Below are 25819 nucleotides of genomic sequence, written 5' to 3'. Positions count from 1 at the left end.
TGTCCCAAAACTGATGCCAGTGTCCCATGAAAAGGAACCCCTCTTTCCCACACCACTCTTTCAGCCACGTGTTAACTTCCCTGTATGCCTGTATCCGATGTATGCCTTCTATTTCCTTGCGGAGCGTCCTGACGACCTCCTCTGTGCCTCGCAATTGTGCCAGACAGGACACAATTGCCATCGGCTTGCGCGCTTTTGCTAAACTCTTTCTGTGAATCTCACTCAGGTTCTCCCACCAAGTATGCCCTATACGTCCAGGACCTGGACATCGTTATTGCAGAAATCCTTCCACATGGGCCATCCTTTGCCCTGCAGAAATGTGAGGATTTCCACCTCCCAAACGGGACACTGTCCCGCTCTAACGCTGCTGACTGGTGCGACAGCAAAATCTTCGGGGTTCATGAGGCGCTGCATCGCTTGCATGGCTCTCTCTTATCTGCTCGTTACGTTTGAATTTGGAACAGGGGGCTAAGGTGGTGTGGTAGATGCGGGTACGGCTTGCGCTTATTTCTGAAATACCAACTGCCGATAGTTTTGACGCAACAAAAAATCTATCGGTTTTGCCTTATAGCCCTGTTAGTTACGCATGCATATACACACTTCCGAATTGTGAATTATTAACCAGAACCGCTTGAACACTTGTGGTTTTTTTTTGTTTGTTTCCGATTGGATTCTAATTCAAAATGTTGGGGTTCTCCCGGAGTGGTATTCCACTTCTAAGTCGGGTCCCGTCAGGATGTTGCCAATTATGGTGCTCTTTTTAACGTTAGTCTATTTGCTCTGATTACGTCACCTTTGCTCATGAGTCGCCAGGTATCTTTATGATACCGCCACGTGGTTCAAGTTCAGGTTATGATTAATAATACAGCACACCGCTTAGTAAGGATTAAAACAACGGTCATTTATTATATACAACAAGCAATATTAATACCCTAATACTACTTTCTATATAATAAACCTATCACTACTGGCCAATACTTAACTTAGGAAGAGCCCACTAGGTCAGGGAAACGAATGGCTTGTCCAATCAGATCTGGCCCGCGGGATTCAAATGGCTGCTACAGGTCGGTGGCTAGGTGTCTCCACCGGATAGCGATCGCTGGATTCAAACTTACTGTTGCCGGTTGCTGTTCTTGCGAAGATCTCGAGCAGGCGAAGAGGAGAGAGAGCGAGATCTGAACTTGGCCCCTCACTTTTATAGGGCCCAGGGGCTTCCCGCCTCCCGGGGCGGCCCTTGACCCTGAGTCCCAAGTGATTGGATCTGTCCCCAATGCCTGGGGTCGATGTGTCCAATGGTGAGGCGATTCCTCGATCGGGGGGTGGTCGTTCACCTGTCTTTGTTTCGGCCACTGCAGGCGCCGACAGGTCTGGCCCGGTATTCAATTGCTAATATGTTGCAATTGTCCCCGGGGATAGCCGATTTAACTGCAGATGTCTGGATAGATGGGCTGCAAACAGTCCTGAATGTAACTGCAAATACCTGGGTTGATGGGCTGTTGATAGCCCTGAGTATCGACCTGGGCTAACTTCCCCAGAGCCGAATATGCAATACTGTCTGCAGCTGCCTGCTTGTGTCTTGTTAGCTGCTTTTCCCAGCAGTCTTTCGGGTTAGCCGTTTCAAACTGGGTTTTGGCCAGATTAATCGGAACGCAGCCATTTTACGTGGCTACACCAAGGGCCTACTTTCCAGGTGTTATGCAACAGAGATCTTTAGTATTTTTAAACAAAACAATGTTTATTCTATCAATCCAGTTAACATTTTATAAACACACAATAAACATCTTATCAACTACCAACACAAATAGCCCCCCAAAGATATAGTACTCTATAGGTAACCCTTCATAACTTTCCTAACAACATCCATAAGCCAAACACCCTTTTCTACAGTAGGTTTGCATTCCTTACAGAAAACAGGTATTACTTTGAAGTTATCAAGTGATCTGGAGACATTCTTTAGCATGCAGAGAGAGAAACCAAAAATACACCTTCTTTGTTTGAATGCAGATTCCAACTGAAAACAAAACCAAAAAAACTCAGAGCCACAAAGCAGCTTCCAGCTCAAAACACAAGTAAAAGACAGAATCACAGCCCAGCTCCACCCACAGTGACATCACTGCAGCCATTTGATAAAACACACTTTTCTTAAAGGGACCCTCACATGACATTATATACCTCAATTAGATCTCCCCTCATTCTTCTAAACTCGAGAGAGTATCGGCCTAAACTGCTCAATCTCTCTTCATAAGACAAACCCCTGGGTGGGTTCTCCATCCCGTTAGACACGTTTTGAGGTGTGGCGCGCCCCCACTGGCAGCAGGATTTTCAATCCCGGCAGCCGGCCAATGGGGTCCCGCATTGTGGCCACGCCCACACCATCGGGAAATCCGCTGGTGTGAGTGCGCTGCCGACGGAGAATCCAGACCCTCATCTCTGGAATCAATCTTTTGTGGATCTCCTCTGAGCTGCCTCTAATGCAACTACATCCCTCCTCAAATAAGGGGATCAAAACTGTGCACAGTACTCCAAGTGCGGGCTCACTAATGCCTTGTACAGTTGCAGCAACACTTCCCTACTTTTATACTCGGTTCCTTTAGCTATAAAGGTCGACATTTTAGATTAATTGTCATGTGGACTGAGGTTCAGTAAAAAGTATTGTTCTGCGTATAGTGCAGTCATACATACAGAAAAACATAGGACATACGATAGATGTAAACACATAGACATCGGGTGAAGCATGCAGAGTGTAGAGCTACACAGTGGAGAAAATGTGTGGAGAGATCAGTTCAGTCCATAAGAGGGCTATTCAGGAGTCTGGTAACAGCGGGGAAGAAGCTGTTTTTGAATCTGTTAGTGCGTGTTCTCAGACTTTTGTATCCCCTGCCCGATGGAAGAGAGATTGCCCCGGATGGGAGGGGTCTTTCATTATGCGGCCCGCTTTCCCAAGGAAGCGGGAGATATAGATAGAGTCAATGGATGGGAGGCAGGTTCGCGTGATGGACTGGGCTGTGTCACGACTCTCTGCTGTTTCTAATGGTCTGGGGCTGAGCAGTTGCCATACCAGGCTGTGATACATCTAGATAGTATGTTTTCTATGGCCCATCTGTAAAAATTGGAAGTCAATGTGGACCTGCTGACTTTCCTTAGTTTCCTGAGGAAGTATAGGCGCTGTTGTGCTTCCTTGGTCATAATGTCGACGTGGGTGGACCAGGACAGATTGTTGGTGATGTGCACAACTAGGAATTTGAAGCTTTCAACCATCTCCACCTTGGCACCATTGATGCAGACAGGGGGGTGGGTGTTTGACTCTTCACTTCCTGAAGTCGATAACTAGCTCCTTAGTTTTGCTGACATTGAGGGAGAGATTGTTGCCATTGCACCATGCCACTAGGTTCTCTATCTCCCTCCTGTATTCTGACTCATCGTTGTTTGGGATTCGGCCCACTACGGTCGTGTCATCAGCAAACTTGTAGATGGGAGTTGGAGCCACATTTTGCCACACAGTCGTGTGTGTATAGAGAGTATAGAAGGGGAATAGGTACAGAGCCTAGCCGGGCCCCGGTATTGAGGACTATCATGGAGGAGGTGTTGTTGTTTATCTTTACTGATTGTGGTCTGTGGGTCAGGAAGTCTAGGATCCAGTTGCAGAGGGAGGAGCCAAGTCCTAGGTTTTGGAGCTTTGGTATGAACTTTGCTGGGATGATGGTGTTGATGGCGGAGCTTTAGTCAATGAATAGGAGTCCGATGTAGGAGTCATTGTTGTTGAGATGCTACAGGAATGAGTGCAGGGCTAGGGAGATGGCTTCTGTTGTGGCGGGATGCGAATTGCAGTAGATCAAGGCATTCTGGGAGTAAAGAGTTGATGTGTCTCATGACCAACCTCTCGAAGCATTTCATAATGATAGATGTCAAGGCCGCCAGACATTCCATTTGCCTTCCTTATTACCTGCTTATTGGTTCTCTGTGATTCATGCACAAGGACACCCAGATCCCTCTGCACCGAAGCACTCTGTGATGTTTCTCTCCATTGCAATAAGTTGCCTTTCCATTTTTCCGACCAAATCAGATAACCTCACACTTATGGACTGGGCACTTTATCCGGATGGCCAAAACCATCTTCCCTGCCAAGTCCCGTTTTCCCAACTCTCACACGTTCCGGGGGAGGACACAGAAAATGTCTCAAAGACGCTCTGAAGCTCTTCTTGAGGCAGAGCAGCATTGACATTAATGACTTGGCAGAGCTTGGTTGCATCTCACTTCGAGTCACACGGTCTTAATAATGAGGAAGAGTGTTGGCAGAAAAGGAACGCAAAGGAGGCAAATCATTCAGTCAGGATCCCATGATCTTGAGGGGCATCCTATCCGATCTACCCAAATACCTGCGGGTCGTGAATCAGCCTGTTCAGTCACGGGACGACCCAAGGCAGAAAACCATGACCCTGGATGGATGCCATCCTCGAATGAAGGGACAGTTGATGATGACAACAAGTTTGAAGCAGACAAGTGAATTAATTCAAAATGAATGAATCCAAAATGTTCCTGCATAACTTCAAGCTTCATATCACTCCAGTGAATCCTCATTACCCTTTCCATGGCTTTTTGCAATTACAAAATTAACCAAACTCAAACACGATTGTAGATTAGAAGAGTTTTATATAGTGGATATGTGCAATAGATTTCCAACAAAAGCACACTAATTAATATATTCTAGCAAAAAATATGAGCTGGAGAAATGTATGAGCAAGGTTGCAGGTTATTTGGATAGGAACAAGTAATGATGAACAAATACTCATGTAACGCTGTGGTTATCAGATTGCTGGGATAATGGAGATTTTTTTCTTTGGAAGGGATCAACCAGCTGGGTTATAAATAGTTTGGTTATAAAGTTCAAAGGAATGGATATATTTGTCCATGTGGGAGCAGACAATACAGGCAACTTATAACAGAAAGTTAAGAATAATAATAATCTTTATTGTCACAAGTCGGCTTACATTAACACTGCAATGAAGTTACTGTGAAAATCCCCTGGTCACCACATTCCGGCACCTGTTCGGGTACACAGAGGCAGAATTCAGAATGCCCAAATGACCTAATAGCACGTCTTTCGGGACTTGTGGGAGGAAACTGGGGCACCCGGAGGAAACCCACGCAGACGCGGGTAGAACATGCAGACTCCGCACAGACAGTGACCCAAGCCGGGAATCGAACCCGGGACCTTGGCGCTGCGAAGCCATAGCGCTAACCACTGTGCTGCCCACCAAGTAAACCAATGCAAAACCTAAATGCAAGACTCATTATTGGGTGCTTGAAAAAGAATACATTACTGTAGAGGAACACTTGAACAATTATCCAGCTACAGGTGCAATAACTTCTATTAATCTAGTGCCTTTGGCATAATGAAACATCCCAGGGTGTTGAGGCCTTTGTTACAAGAGTACAAGAATAAAGAGTTCTTGCTACTTTTGTACCAGGTTTTGGTGAGACCACATCTGGTGTACTGGGCGCAGTTTTGGTTTCCATATTTCGGAAAGGATATACTCACATTGGAGATGGTAACAGCAAAGTCTCACTAGATTGGTCCCGGTGATGAGAGGCGGAGTAAATTGGGTTCATATTCTCTGGGATTTGGAAGAACGAGAAGTGATCTAATTGAAATCTACAAAATTCTGGAGGGGCTTGATTGGGCGGGCACTGAGAAATAGTTTCCACTGGTCGGGCAATCAAGAAAGTGGGGGTGGGAACAGATATTAAATAGCTGACTATTCAGGAGATCAGGGGGGGTTGGCAGGGTGGGGGTGTTGGGGGGGGGGAGCTGAGTAAACACTGGACCAAGAAAGAAGAGTCCATCCTGTAAGAGCTCCTGACAGTTTCGAATATCGAGAAGAAGACCGTAGACAAAAAAATGCCTTTTCAAGTCTGCAGCTCATTTTTGTGCCAAAATCATTGCTTTGTTGGGGGAGCTTCTGGAAAGCCAGGGACTGAAACAACATCTCAACAGCACCACCCACTGCAAATCAATTAGCATGCTGTGGCCAGGAGAGGTACTGCAAGTCAGGAAGCCATAAGTCCTGACAGGCCGCAGAACAGAGAACATATAAAAATACGTATAGAACGTATAAACCCCTGCACATTTGTTCCTCAGATTAAAAAGATAAAGATTAAAATTGCTATAGGCGATGAAGGCCTCCAACAAACTGAACACTTCAGATCTATTGGATGATGTTCTTAAAAATTTGGATAAAATATGTTCAACACTTGAAGATCAATTGCGAGTGAAGCTTAACTTCTGAATACGTTGTCTGGATTTCTCCGGCCACTGGGATTTCCTTTTCCCGCCGGCAGCGCACCCCCACCCGCTGGTTTCCCGCCAGTGTGGGGTGTCTTCAATGGGAAATCCCATTGACCAGCGGCGGGAGTAGAGGTCCCGCCACCAGCGAATGGCACGCTGCCAAGATACGCGTGGCCGGGCGATTGGAGAATCACGCCCACCATCTGGAATTCTTGCTCTTTTAGGCAACAACTGATGGGGAGCATTGAACAATTCATAAGTAGATGCAGAGGCGAGGGACATGATTTTAAATTTACAGCATCCGAGCTAGCCGACAGAATAATCGAGTTTGTGACACCATCTACGCCAACAGAAGTGTCGCAAAAAGACCTCTTGGGCCAACCCAAAGATTATAGCATGTGAGAACTATGATAAAGCAAGTATCAAACCAAACTGGATGGACAGAGTCTGTACCACAATGCAGGCGGTGCAGTCTCTCCTCCAGGCAGCTAGGAATTGCCCAGCTTCCCAGAATGTATGCAAGGCGTGTGGCGCCAGAGGAGACTGAAAGCGGCAATGCAGAGAAAAGGCTGGAATAAGGGTTCAACATCATAAGAAGTCATCAATAAAGGCCCGAACAGGCACAGCATTCCAATTAACCGGGAACACGTAGAAACATTGTTCAAATAGGATCCATGAGATGTCTGGCCAAGGGCAGTGGTACCGACAGAAGCCTTTGCCATCATTCAGATTATCTGCTCACAGATGCAGGGTCCGCAAGAATGATATGCAAAACTGCATTCCGTTGCTGTGCAATGTAAGGTTTTTGGGCAATTCGGCCCTTTTTGGACTGCCCAAGAATAAAACCCAGAGACTGTAAACTGGACACTTTTCAGCCAAAGGAACGTAACCAAATTTCCCAGCAGGCTTGGTCCGCTGAGCTGAGATGGGGCATAGGTATTTACAACCCCCCCCTAGGAGCTACAAGGAAGAAGGAGCCAGACAACTAGATAAGATTAAAACACAGACAAAGGGGCACGGGAATACACAAAGGGGCCTGCCTGCAAGCAGGACAATGGGATGGTCATAGCCCCATGCAGATGTAAATGACTTTGCCTCCACCAGAGCAGAATCCAATCAACACCTCATCAACATAGCAGCGATCTCCGGAGCAGATGGAAGACTTTGAAAATCTTCACAAGGGAGCTCAACCTCGTTATCTCAAAAAGCAGACTGGAGGCGGACCTAGGGGAGGTACTCCCATCTTGACAGGTCTGACCGGCTCAAAGGGGGCAGGACCTGCGGGAACTTTAAACCTTATGGATTCAATGCAAAAGGGGCTTGCCGAACACAGGAAAAAGCCAGGTAAAACAGATATAAAAGGGGCTGTGTTTCGATTGAGGGTCTCTTGGCTTGACCTCTCCACCTTCGACTTGACCTCCTGCAGCCTGTGACCGTAAGTACCCTGCAGCAGCTTGCGAAACTCCCTTGACTTTGATAGTGGTTGAGGCTTTGGGGCAGGGGCTTAATTTGTGTTTTGTGCCATTGCTAAACTTGTGTAACAATAAGATTTTACGTTGTGTCCGTTATAGTACTTCCTGAATAGACTTAGTTTGTGTTAGAGTTTAAGATTTTATTATAATTTCTTCTGTTTGATGATTTTGACCTGGGTTTTGCAATAAACCTCGATTTGCTGATAATTGGAGTCGTTTCAATTCTTCAATCTCTCACCAGTGATCTCTGACCAAGTCATTGTTAAGATATTCCTCACCTTAATTCCGGGGTCGAGAATCTAGGGTCATCTTGAACGATTCGAACCCGTTCACTCAGGACAGGCTGCTGGTTAGGTAATAAACAGCAGTGTCCTATTCTCTCTCTTGGGAAAGCTACTCCAGCGAAGTAGGAACCGGGTGGGTGTTGCACCACCGGCAAGAGAGAGAATCACCTGGGCATTGGTGGGGGTCTGGATATTTGTGTGATATAAGCCTCAGGCTTCCGGTTAGGGATAAACGGCAGGCTTGATTCAGTGCTCTCTTCCGTGGAGGTGTCCCAGTGCGGCATCCCCTGGCCTCTGAAGTTTCAGTGCCAGCTGGAGAGAGACACACACAGATACTCAAACCCCAGATATCGGCCCAGTAGTGGAGTAGCAGAGATGGAACCTTCTACAGCAAACATCCTTGCACATTGCCCACCGAAATGCACAAACTGACAAACGATGGTGGAACTTGACAGCACGGTAGCACAGTGGTTAGCACAGTTGCTCCACAGCTCCAGGGTCCCAGGTTTGATTCCCGGCTTGGGTCACTGTCTGCGCGTTGTCTGCGTGGGTTTCCTCCGGGTGCTCCGGTTTCCTCCCACAAGTCCAAAGATGTTCAGGTTAGGTGGATTGGCCATGCTAAATTGCCCTTCATGTCCAAAAAAGGTTAGGTGGGGTTACTGGTTACGGGGATAGGGTGGAGGCGTGGGCTTAAGTAGGGTGCTCTTTCCCAAGGCCCGATGCAGACTCGATGGGCCGAATGGCCTCCTTCTGCACTGTAAATTCTATGATTCTAAGACATTCCTGGTTTTGCTTCTGTCACTATCCAAATGACTATGAAGACTGTTCAGGAAGAACTCAGAGGAATACTATTTGCTAACATGGGACGCGGGACGGGGATTGAGGACAGGGGGGATCTTTATCTCTTCAGCTTCCTCACATTGGGCGGGCTTACTCTGGCCAAAAGCAACTTCCCCCATTTTGTCTTGGGGTTCTGTGTCCCCTGCATCCTGAATGATATTCATGTCTTTCAGCATTGTGATCTGGGTGCTGGTTAAACACACCATCACGGCATCTGGGACAGTGAAATTATGTTGAGCAAAAGACCCATATTTCTTCCCCACACATTTCTCAAGTAGGTGGAAGTACACATTAGACTCCTGAAAAGCAAGATGCTTTGTTCGACAAGAGCCATAATATTCACGAACATCTTGTGTCTTCAGTACCAACTGGGCATCAAGGAGCATCTTGCCACATCCGTAGCATTTCTTCGGCTTATATCTCAACTTTTCACGGATGAGAACTTCAAATGTTTTCCCCTGCTTTTCTGAAATATAAAGTGGAATAGGATGTCAATGATATATTCATTCAGCAGAATAGCTCACAGAAATACAGAGGGGTTACAAGTGGTCAATCAGCCCAACACATCCATGACTCTGTTTAATCTCCATGCTCAAAAATAGTTTTGATCACATTTCCTCACCTTGTTCCCTTTCCCCCTCAACCCCTAATCTTTAGGGTATTCTTGCTGTAGAAGGAGTGCACAGAAGGTTTACCAGACTGATTCCTGGGATGGCAGGACGGACGTATGAGGAGAGGTTGAGTTGGTTAGGATTGTATTTGCTGGAGTTCAGAAGAATCATAGAATTTACAGTGCAGAAGGAGGCCATTCAGCCCATCGAGTTTGCGCCGGCCCTTGAAAAGAGCACTCTATTGAAGCACACGCCTCCACCCTTTCCCCGTAAAGCCAGTAACCCCACCTAACCTTTTGGACAATCCACCTGACCTGCACATCTTTGGATTGTGGGAGTCCAAAGTTGTCCAAAGAATGACGGGGGATCTCATAGAAACCTATGTTCCCACGGGGTTTGGGACCACTAGCCCAGCTACATCGCCACAATGCTACCATCTTCCCCTGACCTTTCAGTTTTTCTGACATGAAATTCCGGTTTTCTTTGCTATTGGTTTCATTTCAGTTATTAGTCTGTCTGTAAAAAAGCAAAAATCCTCTAAGTTTACTTGACCGTAACAATATACACACACCAGGTCTGCGAATTTGTCGATACCACAATGGCAACTGTTTTTTAACAATGTTTTCATTCTTCGCTGAAGATATATTGGACTCAAAGTGATTTGTAATGTTCTGTTAAAGGAGCTTGGTGAGTAATAACATCTCCTGTTCTACTGCCTTCATTCCCAAGCTCACATCCCTCAAACATGCTTTCCACTCAAAGACTTCAAGCTTGTTGCCTTCTAACCTTAACTTCTTAATTCACTTTGCCTCCTGCCTACTTTCTTCGGTCCTGGTGGTGTCTTGTACAAAAAGCATAAACTCTCACTGAGCTTTCTCAAGTTAAGTGTCTACTCACTTCTATGATACATATTTGATTATATCAGCCCTTTATAGAAACAACAATGATCGCAACAAATATCTAGGTTTAGATGAAGAAAGATCTTCAGATGTTTGATCTCCTTTCAGAATGTCAAGCCTAATGTCTACTTGTCGTAGTATCCAGCATTTTTGTTAACTTAAGTCCAGTGTTTTCCCTTGACCCGTGATTGCTGGTGCTCTCATCAGCCATTTGGGCCCCTGTTCAGGAGTTTCTTCCCTCAACCCCTCCCCCCCCCCCCCCCCCCCCCCCCCCCCCCCCCCGCACCCCCCCCCCACCATCTTACCTAGTATTTGCAGCTGGTGAAACTTAAAATGCAATTAAATAAATAAATCTGGTCTAAAATACTGTACTCATAACGGTGGCCTTGAAACTCTCTGATTCTAGTAAAAAAAAACCTCATCCGGTTTGCCAATGTAGAGGGTACACACGGCTACGGATGTGCGTTGGCGGTGGAGGGAGTGAATGTTTAAAGTGGTGGATGGGCTGCTTTATTCTGGATGTTGTTGAGCTTCTTAAGTATTGTTGGAGCTGCACTCATCCAGGCAATTAGAGAGTATTCCATCACACTCGGCCAATTTATACCAGGAATGTATCTCAGCCCCCTACCAGGGACAATTAATTCACACCCTCATTAATACAACAGGGGGATGTCATAGATTATTACAGAATCAGAGAATCATAGGACTGGATTTTACATGCCCCCACCAGCCATGTTTTTGGCAGGGGAGTAGGGTGCACACAAACCAGGCTGGGTGCCCAGCCAACCATCCTCCCAACCACCTCCAGCTCTATCCCATAACAGTAGGTGGGCAGGGACTACAATCCACCGCCCATCATATGTAAATAAATATGTAAGGGACAATTGAGCTTGTTATCTCGCCAATTGACACCGATAATATGCTGCATATTATAGTTGGCATGGGCAAGAGGTGGGAGTGGGGAGTCCATTCAAACAAAAGCAATTTAAAGTGCGGGACGGAAGTGAGGGGGGAGTTCTACTGTCTTCAGGGTGAGCACTTTGTGTATTGAGAGAAGCCCCCAATAAGATGCCCCCCCTTACTTTCTACCCACTACTTTCTAAAACGCACCACCCTATCACCAGCCCCATCTGCCACTCAGGGATCCATTGGGCCTTCTTCTTGGGGCTAGTTACAGTTCTGGCAGTGCCCACCGCTGAGCTCTTGGTGCTGCTGAGACTGGTTGGCCGGTCACGAGATTGGGACTTGCTCCCCAGTGAAGGGCAGAAGTCACACAGTGAGCCCATTTTCCACCTGCGGCGTGGATCATCCAGATAAGCCATTACAATTACTCTCAGTTCTTTGCTGGGCCCTATTCTCTGCAAATAGAGACACTGAGACTATGTATCGACGCCAACACAGAATTCGTGGACTTTCATGACAGAAAAACTGGTGGCAAACCTGGACCGATTCCGCTACTATTAAGGGGCTAGCACCGGTGCCTCATGGAACACAATTGATTCCAATGAAAAATGGTGCGGGATTCGTCGGGTCCGTGGTTGACACTCGGGAGGCTGACAAGCTGCAGCCGCACACACACATTACACTCCCCACACATACTCATCCCAGACAACAAGATGGCACTGGTTGTGCTGGAGCACGCCCATACAGATGATGGGTCGACTGGGGCCAGAGGGCACCTAGGTGGGAGGGGAGGGGGGGGGGGTGCACTGGCGGGGGAAGGGGGAGGGGGCCTTATACGCCTCCTGGCACTACGTTTACGGTGAGCTGTCAGCGGTGTGCGTAGCTGCATGGCTGCCTTGCCGGCTGCAGCAATGGTGCTCCATGCCCATCCACCCCGACCCCAGAGCCCAACTACTGGCCATCCCCCCGCTATTGCACCCCCCCCCCCCCCCCCCGGCCCTGGCAGAAGCCCCCCAGCCAGCGGTACAACTTTCAGCAAACTATGGTGAGGTTGGACACTTTCTGTATCCCCTCTCTGCCCCTCAGCTGGTTTCACGATTTTTAACAGCACAAGTGAACCGTGCAGTCGGGGACTCAGAACATCAGAGGCGGAGAATCACGGAGGCCCCGGAGAAAACTGGGTCGGGCCTGCAAATGACATGGTAACGGTGTTTACTGTACGTGCGTTCCGGAACGCATTGACGCCGCAGTGGAGTTGATGGAGAATTGCGATTTCAGGACAAATTGGCACCGACCGTGATTTAGGCATTGGAACCTATCCTCTGCCCAATCGCCTTTCCCGATTTTGACGTCGGACGATGGAGAATCCCGCCCAATGTCCAGCATGATCGTCCAGGTGTTCATGCCGGTGGGATCTTCCAATCCCACTGATGGCGCACCCCCACCGCAGATTTCCTTGCTTGTGAGGTGGATTTAATGGGAAATCCCATTGACAGCGGCGGGACCCGACAATCCTGTCTCCGGCCAATGGCATGACGCCTCCCGCCGCCGAGAGACAAGCTGCGGGGAGGCCAGAGAAACCAGCCCAATGTGTCCAGGCATTGTGCCTTTTTCAATTGAACAAAGGCATGGGAAACAACTCTTCCCTGGTGCATTGCCCATGGCAATGCCCAGACAAGGGAGGCAAGGGTTATGGGGAGCAGACAGGAAAATGGAGATGAAGCCACAATCAGATCATCCATGAGCTCATTGAATGGCGGAACACATTTGAAGGGCTGAATGGCCTACTCTTACTCCTAAGGTCTCATTAAGTTCTATTTCTGTTCCTTTTTGCTCATTTCAGGAAATTGCATGGCTTCTAGAGAATGTTCTAATGCACAAGCTGCATTTGCCAATCAGTCGTTTCCCACCTGTTTCCTTTTTTAGGAATGTATGTTCCTTCTTTCTTGATGCTGAGGCTTCTTGGCCAAAGTTTATTTGTCCTGCAAAAAGAAAAAACATTTGTGTAACGGACAGATACTCGAAACATTGATAATAGGCATTATCTACTGCCCTTGTCCTAGGTGGTAGAGTCCACAGGTTTGGAAGGTGTTGTCAAATAAACCTTGGTGTGTTACTGCAGCACATCTTGTAGAGGGTACACACTACTGCCAGTGGGCACTGGCAGTGGAGGGAGTGAATGTTTAAAGTGGTGGGTGGGGTGCCTATCAAGCGGGCTGCTTTATTCTGCATGCTGTTGAGTTTCTTAAGTATTGTTGGAGCTGAACTCATCTTGGGAAGTGGAGAGTATTCCATCACACTCCTGACTTGTAATTTGTAGGTGGAGGACAGGCTTTGGAGAGTCAGGAGGTGAGTTATTCATTGCAAATCTCCCAGTCTCTGATCTGCTCTTGTAGTAACAGTATTTATAAGGCCAGTCCAGTTCGATTTCTGGTCAATGGTAACCCCAGGATGTTGATAGAGGAGGATTCAGTGACAATAAGTGTCTTCGAATATGGTTTACCTCGTGTCCAATTTTAGCAGGAGGTTGTGATGTGGTCTGACAACCAATTAGAACTTGGAGGTGAGGGTGAAGATACAAATTTTCATGCGCTTTCGTTCCTGATTGCAGATTTAAAAAAATTAATATTGAGAAAAATATTTACGCTGCAAGAGTCATATTTTGTACTCGACTGCCAATTAAAAATTTCATTGACAGTTTTCCTTAAATGTAAGATAAAACTCACCCTTTTTATCTCTGTCCTTTATTTGCAGTCTTTCCTTCTTTTTCACCTCTTCCTTTTTCATCGTTAGCGAATCCATTTTCTGGGATGATTTCTCCTTTTCTAATTTTTTCATATACTTGGTGATCTTCATTATCTTCAAAGAAGGCTCATCATTTAAATTTGTCTCTGACTTCACTACTTGAGGATCTGATGTGTACATCTTCTCAATGTTAGACGTTTTAGTTGCTGTGATATGAAGAGTCTAAAGTTATATTCCTTTTTCACAAACACACATTTATTTCATTCCAACAGCCTTTGCACAAAACTCTAACTATACATCACCTGACAGAGGCCACCTGAAGCCCCTTTACATATCAGTGTCAATTAATGGATACTTAACATAAATGAGACAACTAATTGCAATGTCTCTTAACCCATTACTTAACAGTCTCCCCTTCCTTGGAGAAAAAAAAATAATTAGGTGAAAACTAAATTTCAAGAAACTCAAAAACACACACATGATTTCACCCCTTTTCTTTTGTTTGGACGAGGAAAAAAAACAGTCACAGAAACAAGCGCCCTTCATTAACAATATCCAAAAGTTTCTGTGAACCCGCCCCTCTTTTCGTAAAACAGTCTGACAGTTGATAGCTCCTGTCGACCCATTTAATTTTTGTTATTCCACCTCTGTCCAACATTTGCTTCAAACTTGCGATGTCTATTCGAAACCTCTTTTCATTGACACTTTTTGTAGAGTGCACATTTTCCCACAGGGATTTATTGTCAATGTGACAGTCAATAGGTATATTACCCAAATCCCCTAATCCCAAAATTTCTGTCAATATCATACTTATATAAAAGGCCATATTCACCGCCTCTACAAGGCTTAACGTCTCAGCAGCCAAAGTGCTTTCTACCACTCTCCTTATTTTCTTTGATTCCCACACAAGAGGGCAACATTTACCATTGTTCCCCAAAAGGAAATTTATAAAACCTCCTGCGCTTGAAACCCCATCACATAAATTTGCGTAGGACGCATCACTATAAACTATGAGTTTCAAGTGCCTAAGGTCACCTAAAACCGGGAACTTCAAAACACACTCCTGCATTTTTAGTTTGGCCAACGCTTTATTTGCTCTTATTATGTCTTCCACTTTGGGATCATTCATTTTTGTACTCAAAGCTAAGACATCAAAACTCACATTCGGTCTAGTTTGTCTACCTAACCAGTTCAGTTGCCCAATTAAACTTCGCAGTTGCTCTTTTTCTATCTTTGAAACCATTGCGTTTTTTTGTGCAACTCGGCCACGACTAATTGCTATTGGGCTGATGCTTTCCAAATAAGATTGCTGATGTAAAGTTGCCCCTAACTTAGTCTGTCCAATTTCCAGTCCAATATATTTAAATGCACCGGAAGCCTGACTTCCAACCCTGAATTCTTTCCTCAAACCAGAGATTACAATAGCTTCAAAATCACTAGTCCCACCCCACAAAAATCATCAACATGCATCATCAAAATGACAGAAAGATTTCCTTTATAGTTCCAGTAAAACATTGCAGGATCTGCTTTCAACTGGCAACAGCCTAACTTTAACAAAACTGACCTTACCGAAAAATACCAGACTCTAGATGCATAATTTAATCCATATACACATTTGTTCAACTTCAGAATACCCCTTCTGTGTTAGCTGCTTCTTTAGGAGGACGGAGAAAAAAGTCTCTCTGGAGCTGATGCCCCTGCAAAAAGGCAGCTTTTATATCTATAGATTTGCATTCCCATGCCTTTGTGGCTAATAGAGCCAAGAAGATCTTTAAAATAATCTTTCCTGCTGTAGGTGAATCTACCCTTACATGCTGATCTTCTAAGTTTTCTTCAAATCCCCTTGCCACAAGCCTGGCCTTTGCCTTATAAGTTCCATCCGGAAGAACCTTTTCCGTGCAAATCCATCTGTGGGATAGAGCCCTTTGTCCCCTATCCGGTACTTCCGTGTATACCCCAAATTCACTCCAACTATTCAATTCTTGATGTTTAGCTTCTTTGATAACTTTTTCATCTAATTTATTTGAAGCCACCAAAATCTCACGTGCATGTGGGCTTCCACTCCTATTAGTATTCGTAGTCCTCCTCCTGTTCCAAGATATTGATAAACTACGTCCCCTCTCACGCCTGGTATCTCGTTCTGTACTGCTACTGCTTGATCTTTCCCTTCTGCTGTGGGATGTCCTTTCAATAGTTTGCGGCCGTTTCCTGGGGACCTGTTCACTATCCGATGTACTATCTGAACTAGCACTGCGTTTCTGTGCCCTCCATTTTTGAACTTTGTTTTCCCAATCCATTGTCTTGACTCCTTCCCCTGAATGCTGTACATTCAACCAATGTTTATGCTTTCCAGTGGCCTTCCCTGCTCTACTAATAACAGTTGCATCCTTCCATTGACTAGACCCTCCAGGCAAGTATGTCACTTTCGTACCAACTTTTGGCAGTTGCCCTTTCGGAAAAATGGCTGTTATAATTCATCAGAACAGACTTCCGGTTGCGGCGATGACCAGCTAAGTCGCACGTTTCGGCACCTCCCGTTTTAACAGACTTTTGGGCTCTTATCGGGAGCCCCAACGGAAATTTTTCACGGCCAAACTCAGTGTGAGGCGACAAAGGAATGAGTCCCCCCCCGGATGTGGATGGAAAGAAGCGATAGTGGTGGCCAGATTGCGGAGGATCCTCTGGAGCAGCGGCAGAGAAGAGAAGGGAGAAACAAGATGGCGTCAGAGGGAGCCCAGATGGTATGGGGCCCGGAACAGCAGGAGTTCCTCCGGCGATGTGTGGAGGAGCTCAAGAAGGAGGTGCTGGCGCCGATGTTGCTGGCGATTGAGGGATTGAAGGAAACGCAAAACACCCAGGCGATGGAGCTCCGTGGAGTGAAGGCAAAGGCAGCCGAGAATGAAGACGAGATACAGGGCTTGGTGGTGAAGACTGAGACGCACGAGGCACTACTTGAGGTGCATAGAAAGGCTGGAACCCCTGGAAAATAGCTCGAGGAGGAAGAATTTAAGGATTTTGGGTCTTCCCGAAGGGTCAGAGGGAGCGGATGTTGGGGCTTATGTGAGTACGATGCTCCATACTTTAATGGGAGCTGAGGCCCCGACGGGCCCCCTGGAAGTGGAGGGGGCATACCGGGTCCTCGTGAGAGGACCGAAGGCAGGGGAAATACCGCGAGCAATAGTGGTGAGGTTCCACCGCTACAAAGACAGAGAGATGGTCCTGAGATGGGCTAAGAAGACACGGAGTAGCAGGTGGGAGAACGCGGTGAACCGCGTGTATCAAGATATCTTTTCAATTTTCTCACAGAACACTTGGTTCCCCAAAAGCCCCACATCCAGTTTCCACCCCGGTCTCTGTGCTGCCCCCTTCTCTAGCACCATATCCACCCAATGTGGAGCGTGATCTGACACTGCAATTGCAGAGTAGTCCGACCCCTTGACTCCAGCCAGCAAAGCCTTCCCCACCACAAAAAAGTCGATCCGCGAGTATACCTTATGGACCGCTGAGAAAAACGAATACCCCCGTTCCCTTGGGTGCAGGAACCTCCAAGGGTCCACCTCCCATTTCCACCATTAGCCCAGCCAGCGCCTTCGCCCCCCCTGATGGGACCAGCGAGCGCGGCCGTGATCTGTCCACCCTTGGCTCCTGCACCAAGTTCCAGTCCCCCCCCCACAATCAGCTCATGCGTGTCCAAGTCGGGAATAGCCCCAAACACCTTCCTCGCGAATCCCACATTGTCCTAATTGGGGCCGTATACACTTAACAGCGCCACTAATCTCCCCTCCAGTGCCCCTGTCACAATCACATATCTACCCCCCTGATCTGCCACCACCTTCTCCATCTGGAAGTGTACCCTTTTGCTGACCAGCACTGCTACCCCTCGAGCCCTTCCATCAAATCCGGAGTGAAACACTTGGCTAACCCAGCCCTTTTTAAGTCTCACCTGGTCCTTCACCCTCAAGTGAGTCTCCTGCAGCATTGCTACATCAGCTTTCAAACTTTTAAGATGTGCAAGCACCCTTGACCTCTTGACCGGGCCTCCTAGTCTCTCACGTTCCACGTGATTATCCTTACTGGGGGTCTCTCACCCCCTCCCACCTTTCTTATCCACCATCACCATACCACCGGGCCCTGCCCCATAAGCCTGACCCGCCCCTGTCCATTGTTAACATCAAACCCCTTCCCCCCCTCCCAAGAACCCCCCCTACAAAAACATCCCCCAACATCCATCCCTCCACCCCCTCTTGCTCGCCTCGTAGGCCCATTGAAGCCTGCTATCCAGACTCCAACGTCCGCAGTCCTCCTCTCACCTCACCCCCGTTCACTAACTGACTTTAGTTAGCTAGCGCAGGTGGCTTCTAACATTTTTAAAAAATATAACAGAGAGGGAGCACCAGAGACATCGTGACATGCAGACATACAGCTAATGAACACTTAGAATAGGATACAACCAATGGGCAGTCGAGACACCCAGTGGTGACACCACCACAAGGGGGCATTTATACAACCCATATATAAAAGGACAGGGCACACATGTTCTTTCTCTTTCCACAGGCGGCAACTTCGAGAGAAGGACAGGGGCAGATCAGAAGCATCACACCCACCACGTGGCTTGGAGCAGACTGGTTAGTTAGACTGAGTTACTATAGCAAGATTAGCAGGAGAGTCAAACTTAAGTAGGAGAATTGTTAACTGTTCAATAATTATGTTAAAACTATCTCCAAGTCTGAACCTTCCTTTGTCAGAGCATACATCAAGGAAGCAGCTTATGCTACATGAAGAAGCATAACACAACATGAGTACCAGTGAGTACCTGTTGAATCTATATATTTCAACTCAACATATCCGTGACTACCAGCAACAGCACCCAGGCAAGATGATCGAGATTCGGGTTCCTCAGCAGCTCAGGTACCACAGCAATCTCAGTGCCAACTGGCGTGCATTCAAGCAGAGATTTGAGATTTACATGGTAGCATCGACCTAGATGGCAGGCCGATGCTGAGAAGATAAAGCTTCTACTCACCGTGCATATTGGAGAGGGTACACACTATTGCCAGTGGGCACTGGCATTGGAGGGAGTGAATGTTTAAAGTGGTGGATGGGGTGCCTATCAAGCGGGCTGCTTTATTCTGCATGTTGTTGAGTTTCTTAAGTATTGTTGGAGCTGCACTCATCTTGGGAAGTGGAGAGTATTCCATCACACTCCTGACTTGTAATTTGTAGGTGGAGGACAGACTTTGGAGAGTCAGGAGGTGAGTTATTCATTGCAAATCTCCCAGTCTCTGATCTGCTCTTGTAGTAACAGTATTTATAAGGCCAGTCCAGTTCGATTTCTGGTCAATGGTAACCCCAGGATGTTGATAGAGGAAGATTCAGTGACAATAAGTGTCTTCGAATATGGTTTACCTCGTGTCCAATTTTAGCAGGAGGTTGTGATGTGGTCTGACAACCAATTAGAACTTGGAGGTGAGGGTGAAGATACAAATTTTCATGAGCTTTCGTTCCTGATTGCAGATTTTAAAAAATTAATATTGAGAAAAATATTTACGCTGCAAGAGTCATATTTTGTACTCGACTGCCAATTAAAAATTTCATTGACAGTTTTCCTTAAATGTAAGATAAAACTCACCCTTTTTATCTCTGTCCTTTATTTGCAGTCTTTCCTTCTTTTTCACCTCTTCCTTTTTCATCGTTAGCGAATCCATTTTCTGGGATGATTTCTCCTTTTCTAATTTTTTCATATACTTACTGATCTTCATTATCTTCAAAGAAGGCTCATCATTTAAATTTGTCTCTGACTTCACTACTTGAGGATCTGATGTGTACATCTTCTCAATGTTAGACGTTTTAGTTGCTGTGATATGAAGAGTCTAAAGTTATATTCCTTTTTCACAAACACACATTTATTTCATTCCAACAGCCTTTGCACAAAACTCTAACTATACATCACCTGACAGAGGCCACCTGAAGCCCCTTTACATATCAGTGTCAATTAATGGATACTTAACATAAATGAGACAACTAATTGCAATGTCTCTTAACCCATTACTTAACAGTCTCCCCTTCCTTGGAGAAAAAAAAATAATTAGGTGAAAACTAAATTTCAAGAAACTCAAAAACACACACATGATTTCACCCCTTTTTTTTTGTTTGGACGAGGAAAAAAAACAGTCACAGAAACAAGCGCCCTTCATTAACAATATCCAAAAGTTTCTGTGAACCCGCCCCTCTTTTCGTAAAACAGTCTGACAGTTGATAGCTCCTGTCGACCCATTTAATTTTTGTTATTCCCCCTCTGTCCAACATTTGCTTCAAACTTGCGATGTCTATTCGAAACCTCTTTTCATTGACACTTTTTGTAGAGTGCACATTTTCCCACAGGGATTTATTGTCAATGTGACAGTCAATAGGTATATTACCCAAATCCCCTAATCCCAAAATTTCTGTCAATATCATACTTATATAAAAGGCCATATTCACCGCCTCTACAAGGCTTAACGTCTCAGCAGCCAAAGTGCTTTCTACCACTCTCCTTATTTTCTTTGATTCCCACACAAGAGGGCAACATTTACCATTGTTCCCCAAAAGGAAAATTATAAAACCTCCTGCGCTTGAAACCCCATCACATAAATTTGCGTAGGACGCATCACTATAAACTATGAGTTTCAAGTGCCTAAGGTCACCTAAAACCTGGGAACTTCAAAACACACTCCTGCATTTTTAGTTTGGCCAACGCTTTATTTGCTCTTATTATGTCTTCCACTTTGGGATCATTCATTTTTGTACTCAAAGCTAAGACATCAAAACTCACATTCGGTCTAGTTTGTCTACCTAACCAGTTCAGTTGCCCAATTAAACTTCGCAGTTGCTCTTTTTCTATCTTTGAAACCATTGCGTTTTTTTGTGCAACTCGGCCACGACTAATTGCTATTGGGCTGATGCTTTCCAAATAAGATTGCTGACGTAAAGTTGCCCCTAACTTAGTCTGTCCAATTTCCAGTCCAATATATTTAAATGCACCGGAAGCCTGACTTCCAACCCTGAATTCTTTCCTCAAACCAGAGATTACAATAGCTTCAAAATCACTAGTCCCACCCCACAAAAATCATCAACATGCATCATCAAAATGACAGAAAGATTTCCTTTATAGTTCCAGTAAAACATTGCAGGATCTGCTTTCAACTGGCAACAGCCTAACTTTAACAAAACTGACCTTACCGAAAAATACCAGACTCTAGATGCATAATTTAATCCATATACACATTTGTTCAACTTCAGAATACCCCTTCTGTGTTAGCTGCTTCTTTAGGAGGACGGAGAAAAAAGTCTCTCTGGAGCTGATGCCCCTGCAAAAAGGCAGCTTTTATATCTATAGATTTGCATTCCCATGCCTTTGTGGCTAATAGAGCCAAGAAGATCTTTAAAATAATCTTTCCTGCTGTAGGTGAATCTACCCTTACATGCTGATCTTCTAAGTTTTCTTCAAATCCCCTTGCCACAAGCCTGGCCTTTGCCTTATAAGTTCCATCCGGAAGAACCTTTTCCGTGCAAATCCATCTGTGGGATAGAGCCCTTTGTCCCCTATCCGGTACTTCCGTGTATACCCCAAATTCACTCCAACTATTCAATTCTTGATGTTTAGCTTCTTTGATAACTTTTTCATCTAATTTATTTGAAGCCACCAAAATCTCACGTGCATGTGGGCTTCTACTCCTATTAGTATTCGTAGTCCTCCTCCTGTTCCAAGATATTGATAAACTACGTCCCCTCTCCCGCCTGGTATCTCGTTCTGTACTGCTACTGCTTGATCTTTCCCTTCTGCTGTGGGGTGTCCTTTCAATAGTTTGCGGCCGTTTCCTGGGGACCTGTTCACTATCCGATGTACTATCTGAACTAGCACTGCGTTTCTGTGCCCTCCATTTTTGAACTTTGTTTTCCCAATCCATTGTCTTGACTCCTTCCCCTGAATGCTGTACATTCAACCAATGTTTATGCTTTCCAGTGGCCTTCCCTGCTCTACTAATAACAGTTGCATCCTTCCATTGACTAGACCCTCCAGGCAAGTATGTCACTTTCGGACCAACTTTTGGCAGTTGCCCTTTCGGAAAAATGGCTGTTATAATTCATCAGAACAGACTTCCGGTTGCGGCGATGACCAGCTAAGTCGCACGTTTCGGCACCTCCCGTTTTAACAGACTTTTGGGCTCTTATCGGGAGCCCCAACGGAAATTTTTCACGGCCAAACTCAGTGTGAGGCGACAAAGGAATGAGTCCCCCCCCGGATGTGGATGGAAAGAAGCGATAGCAGTGGCCAGATTGCGGAGGATCCTCTGGAGCAGCGGCAGAGAAGAGAAGGGAGAAACAAGATGGCGGCAGAGGGAGCCCAGATGGTATGGGGCCCGGAACAGCAGGAGTTCCTCCGGCGATGTGTGGAGGAGCTCAAGAAGGAGGTGCTGGCGCCGATGTTGCTGGCGATTGAGGGATTGAAGGAGACGCAAAACACCCAGGCGATGGAGCTCCGTGGAGTGAAGGCAAAGGCAGCCGAGAATGAAGACGAGATACAGGGCTTGGTGGTGAAGACTGAGACGCACGAGGCACTACATAAGAGGTGCATAGAAAGGCTGGAACCCCTGGAAAATAGCTCGAGGAGGAAGAATTTAAGGATTTTGGGTCTTCCCGAAGGGTCAGAGGGAGCGGATGTTGGGGCTTATGTGAGTACAATGCTCCATACTTTAATGGGAGCTGAGGCCCCGACGGGCCCCCTGGAAGTGGAGGGAGCATACCGGGTCCTCGTGAGAGGACCGAAGGCAGGGGAAATACCGCGAGCAATAGTGGTGAGGTTCCACCGCTACAAAGACAGAGAGATGGTCCTGAGATGGGCTAAGAAGACACGGAGTAGCAGGTGGGAGAACACGGTGATCCGCGTGTATCAAGATTGGAGTGCGGAGGTGGCGAGAAGGAGGGCGAGTTTCAATCGGGCCAAGGCGGTGCTCCACAGGAAAAAAGTGAAATTTGGAATGTTGCAGCCGGCAAGACTGTGTGTTACACACCAGGGCAAACACCACTACTTCGAGACGGCGGAGGAGGCGTGGACATTTATTCAAGAAGAGAAGTTGGGCTAGATTTGAGGAATGGATGTTTGGAAAGAAGTAGCGAGGTGGTGGCAAGGAACTGTAAAGGGGGAGAGGGTGAGGGCTCATCTGTAAAAATGTTGGACGGGAGAATTTTTTCTCCCCCACCCCCGGAGGGGGGGACACACACGAAGGAATGTGGGCGCCGGTGGGGAAGGGGACAGGGAAGGGGAGAGGGAGCTGCGCCGTTAGGGGCGGGGCCGAGAGGGAAGCGCGGGCTTTTCTCCCGCGCTACGGAAATTGTGGCGGGAAAAGTGGGCGCAGGAAGGAAGGGGGCCCCACATGCAGGGAGGCCAAGGGTAAACGGGGGAAGCCGAGGTCAGCCAGAGTTTGCTGACTCCCGGAAGCAATATGGGGGAGCAATCAAGCTAGAAGGGAATCTAGCGGTGGGGGGGGGGGGGGGGATTAACTGGGTTGCTGCTGCTGAGGGTAAGGGGGAGCTGATATGGGATGGGATGGTCGGGACGGGAGGGCGCCGTCTGGGGGACAAACGGGTGCGTGGGACCCGGGTGAGGAGCTGGTTTAAAAAAGGGGATGGCTCGTCGATGATGGGGGGGGGGGGTAAAGGGCCCCCAACCCGGTTGATCATGTGGAACGTGAGAGGGTTGAACGGGCCGATTAAGCGGGCAAGGGTATTTGCGCACCTAAAGAGGCTGAAGGCGGATGTGGTTATGCTTCAAGAGACGTACCTGAAAGTGGCGGATCAGGTCAGATTAAGGAAAGGATGGGTGGGACAGGTTTTCCACTCAGGATTAGATGCGAAAAATAGAGGGGTGGCAATACTGGTGGGGAAACGGGTATCGTTTGAGGCTAAGACCATAGTAGCGGACAGTGGGGGCAGGTACGTGATGGTGAGTGGCAGATTGCAAGGTGAGGCTGGTGAACGTATATGCCCCGAACTGGGATGACGCGGGTTTTATGAAGCGTATGTTGGGGCTCATCCCGGACCTAGAGATGGGAAATTTGGTATTGGGGGGGACTTAAACACGGTGCTGGACCCAGGGCTGGACCGGTCCAGATCTAGGACCGGGAGGAGGCCGGCAGCGGCCAAGGTGCTTAAGGGAATTATGGAGCAGATGGGAGGAGTAGATCCCTGGAGATTTGCTAGACCGAGGAGTAAGGAGTTTTCCTTCTTCTCCCACGTCCATAAAGTATACTCCCGGATAGACTTTTTTGTCCTGGGAAGGGCGCTGATCCTGAAAGTGGCAGGAACGGAATATTCGGCTATAGCCGTTTCAGATCACGCCCCACACTGGGTGGATCTGGATCTAGGAGAGGAGAAGGAGCAGCGCCCACTTTGGAGATTAGACATGGGACTGTTGGCAGATGAGGGGGTATGTGGAAGGGTGAGGGGATGTATTGAAAGGTACCTAGAGGTCAATGATGATGGAGAGGTCCAGGTGGGAGTAGTATGGGAGGCGCTGAAAACGGTGGTTAGGGGGGAGCTGATTTCCATAAGAGCCCACAAGGGGAAACAAGAGGGTAAAGAAAGGGAGAGACTGATCGGGGAGATTCTGAGGGTGGATAGGCAATATGCGGAGGCCCCGGATGAAGGGTTATAAAGGGAAAGACGGAGACTACAGACGGAGTTTGACCTGCTGACCACGGGTAAGGCAGAGACGCAGTGGAGGAAGGCACAGGGAATACAATACGAGTATGGAGAAAAGGCGAGCCGACTGCTGGCCCAACAACTTAGGAAGAGGGGGGCGGCGAGAGAGATCGGAGGAATTAGGGACGGGGAGGGAAGGATGGAACAGAGGGCGGAGAGAGTGAACGGGGTATTTAAGTCATTCTATGAGAGGCTGTATAAGTCCCAATCCCCGGAGGGGAAAGAGGGAATGATGCACTTCTTGGACCAGTTGGAGTTCCCGAGGGTGGAGGAGCAGGAGGTGACAGGTCTGGGAGCGCAGATTGAGGTGGAGGAGGTGGTAAAAGGAATCGGGGACATGCAGGCAGGAAAGGCCCACCCCGGGACCAGATGGGTCCCCGGTGGAATTTTACAGGAAATATGTGGACCTACTGGCCCCACTCCTGGCGAGAACCTTCAATGAGGCTAAGGAAAGGGGGACACTACCCCCGACGATATCGTTGATCCTGAAACGAGACAAAGACCCGCTGCAGTGCGGGTCATACAGGCCCATCTCCCTCCTAAATGTAGACGCCAAGTTACTGGCCAAGGTGATGGCGACTAGGATAGAGGACTGTGTCCCAGGGGTGGTACATGACGACCAGACAGGGTTTGTTAAAGGGAGGCAATTGAATGCCAACATACGAAGGTTGCTGGGGGTAATGATGATGCCCCCACCGGAGGGGGAGGCGGAGATAGTGGTGGCATTGGATGCAGAGAAGGCATTCGATAGAGTGGAGTGGGACTACCTGTGGGAGGTACTGAAGAGATTTGGATTTGGAGAGGGGTTCATCAGATGGGTTCAGCTCCTGTACGGGGCCCCGGTGGCAAGCGTGGTTACAAACAGGCAACGATCCGACTATTTCCGATTACATAGGGGCACAAGACAGGGGTGTCCCTTGTCCCCGTTACTGTTCGCGTTGGCAATCGAGCCATTGGCCATAGCGCTAAGGGTCTCTAAGAAGTGGAGAGGGGTGCTTAGAGGAGGAGAGGAACATCGGGTGTCATTATATGCGGATGA

General features: G+C 47.3%; 2 protein-coding genes across 3 annotated transcripts in view; one reads left to right on the top strand and one right to left on the bottom strand.

Moving 5' to 3' along the window:
* The window catches only part of LOC140388597 (uncharacterized), a 76554-nt gene that overhangs the window by 35570 nt on the left and 15165 nt on the right, over nucleotides 1-25819 (top strand). The gene's annotated exons all lie outside the window — the stretch shown is intronic.
* Nucleotides 8588-25819, bottom strand: part of LOC140388596 (uncharacterized) — a 102603-nt gene continuing 85371 nt past the window's right edge. For both annotated transcript variants that reach the window (XM_072473027.1, XM_072473029.1), the window contains exons 8-11: nucleotides 19670-19894; nucleotides 14022-14246; nucleotides 13206-13277; nucleotides 8588-9348 (exon numbers count right to left, since the gene is read on the bottom strand). In XM_072473027.1, the coding sequence (XP_072329128.1) occupies nucleotides 8891-9348; nucleotides 13206-13277; nucleotides 14022-14246; nucleotides 19670-19894 (980 nt within the window). In that variant the 3' untranslated portion in view covers nucleotides 8588-8890. The remainder of the gene's footprint in view (nucleotides 9349-13205; nucleotides 13278-14021; nucleotides 14247-19669; nucleotides 19895-25819) is intronic.

This window comes from Scyliorhinus torazame, chromosome 13 (genome assembly GCF_047496885.1).
Source record: "Scyliorhinus torazame isolate Kashiwa2021f chromosome 13, sScyTor2.1, whole genome shotgun sequence".
NCBI classification, from domain to species: Eukaryota; Metazoa; Chordata; class Chondrichthyes; order Carcharhiniformes; family Scyliorhinidae; genus Scyliorhinus; species Scyliorhinus torazame.
This window is presented reverse-complemented; position numbering and strand designations above follow the sequence as displayed.